Genomic DNA, 6,846 nt, shown 5'->3' with positions numbered 1-6,846 from the left:
TTCCTTCATTTGCTACAGAAATTCTTGCAAAAGCAGCGCGACTTAATGAGAATTTTTTTTGGGTCATCACGTGATTGACTGGTCATCAAATGACAAACCACCACAAGCTTGCTTCCAAAATGTGATTTTAGGAATCCAATGATGCTAATGCTAGCGTGGGAAAGTACGTGGCTTGTTTGAATGTAAAGAAAAGACAACCACGTTTTGTTTTTGTCACCAAATACAAAAAAGGAAGGACGAACAAAGGCTGCAGTTTGTTGAGTGACGCGTGTGAAGAGTGACGGCGGCCACTAGAGGGTGCCACAAACACATCAACGTCGCACACATAAACTGACTGGTTGTCACTCGAGATTGAGAGCATGTCACAAAAGTCAGCACACCCCTCACATTGTGCATGTGTTAAATTGGGCATTACAATCATTAATCAAGGGTAAATAATCCAATCAATCAATAGCGGTGAGCATTTAGACAAACAGCAGAATTGTCACCAGTAAACGTCAGGACACTTTGAGACCAACGACCGACTGGTCGCAGTCCATGTAAGGGCAAATCGAGAAACAATGGGGAGTTGGCAAGGAAGTGGCTTGACGCGGGGAAATGCTTGGAATGCACCACTGAGAGGCGCGACCAGTCAAACGGCGTGTCAAACAGGAAGTTAAACGGCGGCGAGGGGAACATTCCAACTCGCGAGCGGAGCGCGACCAGGACAACACAAGCGCGAACTTGTTCGCTGGCTGCCGTCACTGCACGCCACTTGCAGGAACGGGCCCCAAATGAAAGTGGCACAAAAACCACATTGGTCAAACAAATGCTACATGCTAAGGCTAACAACACGTACGGCGCATGTTTGTCGTTTTGTCTGGATTTCCCGAAGGTGAAGCGTCGAAAGTTCAACATATCGCAACAACGTTCGTTATTTTCTAAAGGAGAAAAGTTTGATGCCGTAACATGACAAGTTTTGTTAAGTCATACCTTTTCATGAAAAACTTTTGGCGCATTATTTTCTGGGACAACATTTGTCGTTTCGCGGGAATAAAGTTGTATTTATGCAAAATCGCGAATTCACAAGTAACATAATATATATAATAAGTACTTTAAGTTACTTCGAGGTTAGGGTTTCAAATCAGAACATTCCCGTTTGGATTATTTTATTTTTTTTGCTGATTTCGCTTGAAAAATGTTTACCTTTTTTTTTTTGCTTTGCATGTGATCAGTTGCTGTACCTAATCAAGTGACCTCACAGGCATGTCCTGAGCGCAGAAAATAGAAGGCAAGAGGTCAAAGGTCAGAAAGGAAGTCAGAGACTTGATTGTACTTCCTTTCTTCACTTTTTGGATTAGCAGGAAACAGGAAGCCGCTGCCGCGTGCCAGCGGGCGGACCAGCAAAAAACACACACACACGCACGCACACACACACGCACGCACGCACACACACACACGCACACACACACACACACACACACACACACAAGTTTGTTTGACTATTTTGTGGGACCATCTCATTGACATAATGCATTTCGTAGCCCCTCCCCCTAACCCCAAGCATGAAAAATGATTGGCTACCCCCGTTCCTTACCTTAACCTCAACCACAACCCAATTCAAAGCTAAACTCTAAAACCAAGTCTTGACCCTCAAAAAGAGGTCCGAACTTGGTGGGGACCAGCAAAATGGCCCCACATGGACGGGTGGGCCCCACTATGTACAAAAACAAGACTACACACACACACACACACCATGTTGTGTGTTAAAAGAAGTGCCACAATTATTTCATTTTTTTTCCCTTGGAAGAATTTTTGGAAAAAAACGTGATTTATTTTGAACAAAATCTCAATTTATGTCATGATTGTGTTGAGAAAAAGATTTTGGAGTGTGCGTGCGTGTGCGTGGACCACAGTTTTAGTTCGTTTTCAGGGTGGCTATATTCGGTTTTATTAGTTTTAGTTATTTAAAAAATGCTTAGTTTTAGTTTTCGTTGACATTTTGTGTTTTTATGTGTCTTGTGCGCAGAGGTGGCAAATCCAGGTTCAGAGAGTAAAAACCGTGCCATAGTTTGGCTTTAGCCATTGATGCTAGCTAGCTAACTAGCAGTTAAATGAGCACCATGGGAGCTATCCAGGGAGCTAGTTAGCGAGCTAGCACCTGGGGTTAAAGCCAAACTGTGACAGGGTTTCTGGACCTGGATTTGCCACCTCTGCTTGTGCGCAATATTTAATAAACAATATGGTCAAATTGTGAGAAAAGTCACTCATTTCTTAGCTAGCGTTGCATTTCGTTGTTTCCTCGAGCGACGTCGTCTGAAGATGCTTTTCTATTGGCTGCTGCTCGATGACGTCACTTCTGCGTGACACACTTTCAAACGTCGTTATTCTGGTGAAATAAATCGACTTGAAATCACATTTAAAAGCATCCCCAAAATGTAATGAATGACCAAAGACTAAAACGAAGGACATTTTTGCTATCATTAAAGTTCGTTTTGTAAACATAAAATGTACTTTCAGTTAGTTTTCGTTTTTAAAGAAGCATTTTTATTTTATTTTTGAATTTTATTTTTTCCCTTCGTTTTTGTTCCCGAACGTAACCCTGGCGTGGACAGGTGTGTTCTGTTATTGTCATCACGCGGGCGGCGGCGCGTTGCCCTCGTGACCGTCACGGCGATTCTTAGTCTGCGCGCCGTTCCCACCGAGGCCGAGGTCAAAGGTCAGCAGGAGGCGGATGCGAGGAGGAAGCCGGCGGGAATGATGTGGAGGAAGGGAAAGAAGAAAAAATCAAGTGGAGGACGAGACAAAACTAAATGAAGACTGGCGCTTTGCTGCAGGCCTCCACGGACGGTTTTTTCTTCTCCTCATTTTTGACAACAACAAACAAAAACAAAAGTGCTAAAAAGAAAAGAAAAGAAAGAGTGATTGCGAGTCGGATGGGCCTCGTGCTGCTTTAAATGCTAACGTGCTAACAGTTGCTATGCTAACATTTAGCAAGTTATGAAAGCAATTAGCTCAAATGCTAAAATAGATCCACAAAAATAGACACAAGTCTTAGAGAACACAAACATAAAACACACATCTACTTACACACAAACGTGCAAACTCGCACACGCTTGACTGTCAACCGACGAGCTGGGAAAAAGTTTGGGTGTGGGTCAAAGGTCGCGGAGGGTGACCAAGTGATGACAGCTGTGTGAGTGTGTATTTTATGGCCCTGTGTGTGTGTGTGTGTGTGTGTGTGTGTGTTCTCCTTTCATGTGCACTTCCTCCTTCTCACGTGTGTCACGTCCATCATGACTTGATTGCAGTGTTTGTGTTATGACAAGAAGAAAAGAAAGTTAAAGTGGAAAAGACAAGTTGGAGCGATGACGGGAAAGCGAAGGCCTCTTTTGTCTCATGAAAGTGCGCACGCACACGCAACCACACGCACGCACACGCAACCACACGCACACACGAATGCAGACGTCCAATGTGTTTCTGAAAAATGATCATGTGACCTGCAAGCTGCAGGAAGTCACAACTCAATAATAATCCTAATAAAAAGTGAACTTAACGAAAGCTTGAAAATCAACAGGAAGTCAAACAGGTCAAATAACACACACACACGCACACGCACACTTTGTGTAGCAGCTGTTGAGCAAAAATGCGTGTGCAGGAAGCAACAAGTTGACTTGTAAATGTTTTGCAGCAGGAAGTCATTTGTCAAATCAAAGACACACGCACACACAAACACACAAAGTTGAGCCAAACTTGCTTTTGATCATTTATTTATGAAAATAAAAGTGTCTTACGTTTGTTAAATACACGTTGAGCAGCAATTAAATACAACTGTACACACATTGCATCGTCTTAAATTAACACACACTCACTCGCACCAATGACACACACAACGCATACATGGATTTTTGGTATCAAACGATGATGATGATGATGATGATGATGAAGGCCAAGTGGCTGGAAAGGCACTCGTTTGTTTGTGCACGCGATCGCTCGTCCGATCTCGACGTCGAAGTCACGGTCACGCCCCCTAGAGCATCTGGTTCGTATTGCGGACGGCGCCGCGACGCTGGTTGAAAAAGTGCAAATGATGCAAAACATTCAGTCTTTGCTTTTCTTCCTCTGCTGCTTGTTCTCGTTCCCGATGAACAGAAGGTAGTTTGAACGGCGCAAAACGCCTGCTGGGCAAAAAGAAGAAAAACGTCTTCCATTCAGTTGTCTTCTTCTTGGTCCAAATAAAGAGCAGACGGACAGAACGTCAAACCTGGAAGGACAAAGAAAAGAAAAGATGGCAGTGAAAAAAAACATCTGTAACCTTTACAAGTTACAAAGAAAGTGTGAACTTTTTTATTTTAATTTTTATAAAAAATTAAAAAAGAAGAAAAAAAAATGTGAACTTTTTTATTTACATTTTTATAAAAAATAAAAAAAGAAGAAAAAAAGAAAGTGTGAACTTTTTTATTTTAATTTTTATAAAAAATAAAAAAATAATAAAAAAAGAAAGTGTGAACTTTTTTATTTAAATTTTTATAAAAAATAAAAAAAGAAGAAAAAAAGAAAGTGTGAACTTTTTTATTTTAATTTTTATAAAAAAAAATAAAAAAGAAAGTGTGAACTTTTTTATTTACATTTTTATAAAAAATAAAAAAAGAAGAAAAAAAGAAAGTGTGAACTTTTTTATTTTAATTTTTATAAAAAAAATAAAAATAAAAAAAGAAAGTGTGAACTTTTTATTTTTTATTTTTATAAAAAATAAAAAAAATAAAAGAAAGTGTGAACTTTTTTATTTTAATTTTTATAAAAAAAAAATAAAAAAAAAAAGAAAGTGTGAACTTTTTTTTTTAATTTTTATAAAAAATAAAAAAAGAATAAAAAAAGAAAGTGAACTTTTTTATTTAAATTTTTATAAAAAAGAAAAAAAGAAAGTGTGAACTTTTTTATTTAAATTTTTATAAAAAAGAAAAAAAGAAAGTGTGAACTTTTTTATTTTAATTTTTATAAAAAAGAAAAAAAGAAAGTGTGAACTTTTTTATTTTAATTTTTATAATAAAAATAAAAAAAGAAAGTGTGAACTTTTTTTTTTCAATTTTTATAAAAAATAAAAAAAATAAAAGAAAGTGTGAACTTTTTTATTTTAATTTTTATAAAAAATAAAAAAAGAAGAAAAAAAAGAAAGTGTGAACTTTTTTATTTTAATTTTTATAATAAAAAAAAAAAAAGAAAGTGTGAACTTTTTTATTTAAATTTTTATAAAAAATAAAAAAAGAATAAAAAAGAAAGTTAACTTTTTTATTTTAATTTTTATAAAAAATAAAAAAAGAAGAAAAAAAGAAAGTGTGAACTTTTTTATTTTAATTTTTATTAAAAAATAAAAAATAAAAAAAGAAATGTGAACTTTTTTATTTAAATTTTTATAAAAAAGAAAAAAAGAAGAAAAAAAGAAAGTGTGAACTTTTTTATTTTAATTTTTATAAAAAAGAAAAAAAAGAAAAAAAGAAAGTGTGAACTTTTTTTTTTATAAAAAATAAATAAATAAATAAATAAAGTGTGAACTTTTTTATTTAAATTTTTATAAAAAATAAAAAAAGAAGAAAAAAAGAAAGTGTGAACTTTTTTATTTAAATTTTTATAAAAAATTAAAAAAGAAGAAAAAAAGAGTGTGAACTTTTTTATTTTAATTTTTATAAAAAATAAAAAAAGAAGAAAAAAAGAAATGTGAACTTTTTTATTTAAATTTTTATAAAAAAGAAAAAAAGAAGAAAAAAAGAAAGTGTGAACTTTTTTATTTTAATTTTTATAAAAAAGAAAAAAAAGAAAAAAAGAAAGTGTGAACTTTTTTTTTTATAAAAAATAAATAAATAAATAAATAAAGTGTGAACTTTTTTATTTAAATTTTTATAAAAAATAAAAAAAGAAGAAAAAAAGAAAGTGTGAACTTTTTTATTTAAATTTTTATAAAAAATAAAAAAAGAAGAAAAAAAGAAAGTGTGAACTTTTTTATTTTAATTTTTATAAAAAATCAAAAAAGAAAGTGCAAACTTTTTTATTTATGATTATTATTTTTGGTAAAAAAAAACTTTTTAAAAACGTCTTTCCTTGTCAAATGTAAGGTCAGTTTTTTTCCCGGAGTACAAAACTTGAACCTCCAACGTAATGCATTTTCTGAAAACCATTTTATTTCTCAAAAAAAACAAAAACAACTTCTTCTTTTTTTTTAATCTTGAAAACAACAAAGAAAAATTCTCCCCCTTCAAAAAATCTTTTACTTTTAGTTTTAGTTTTAAAAAATGAAAAAAAAATTGATTTTGGACTTTTTATTCGAGTTTTTATTTCTTTATTTTGAGTTTGTTTTTTTAAAATTCATTTCCAGAGTGACTTTGTTATTTGGCATTCATTTGATTGATTTTTTCCTAAAATGTGTCATTATTAGTTTTAGTACTAGTTAAGATTTTTTTTTAGAAATGTGTGCAAAAAACACAACCCATCATGTTAAGAATTGTGAAGAAAACCTCTAGAAAAAGATTGAAATCAAACAAATGCAAATATGTGCTTTGACTTTTCCCTCGTAATCTTTTCCACCTGCGAAGTACGCAAAACATGGCCGCCTCGTTCAGCAGCCACAAATCAAATAGTCTCCAATACTTTGCATTGAAGTTGTCAACGCAGGACGGTGGCACGTTCAACAACGTTCAACAACGTTCAACAACTTGTGAACGTTTGCTTGAATTCTTGTCGACTTCTTGTCTCGATTTTCACACGATCGCTATCGGATGAAAATGATCCAATTGAGCCATTTCCACCATTTCTAAACAATACAAGGTTTTTATGTTTACTGGATTCGAACCATTGTTGACTTTGAGCCATAAA

The 6,846-nt window shown here is 34.0% G+C and overlaps 1 protein-coding gene across 1 annotated transcript in view; it reads right to left on the bottom strand.

Annotated features, from left to right (window-relative positions):
* Positions 1-3,716: 3,716 nt before the first annotated feature.
* The window catches only part of dlc (deltaC), a 45,962-nt gene continuing 42,832 nt past the window's right edge, over positions 3,717-6,846 (bottom strand). The window contains exon 10 of the mRNA XM_086080734.1: positions 3,717-4,243. Coding sequence (XP_085936860.1) covers positions 4,238-4,243 — 6 coding nt within the window. The 3' untranslated portion in view covers positions 3,717-4,237. The remainder of the gene's footprint in view (positions 4,244-6,846) is intronic.

Source organism: Leptonotus elevatus, chromosome 7, assembly GCF_054856555.1.
Source record: "Leptonotus elevatus isolate MCC_2025b chromosome 7, RoL_Lele_1.0, whole genome shotgun sequence".
NCBI classification, from domain to species: Eukaryota; Metazoa; Chordata; class Actinopteri; order Syngnathiformes; family Syngnathidae; genus Leptonotus; species Leptonotus elevatus.
Note: the sequence above shows the minus strand (reverse complement) of the source record. Positions and strands in the feature narration are given on the sequence as shown.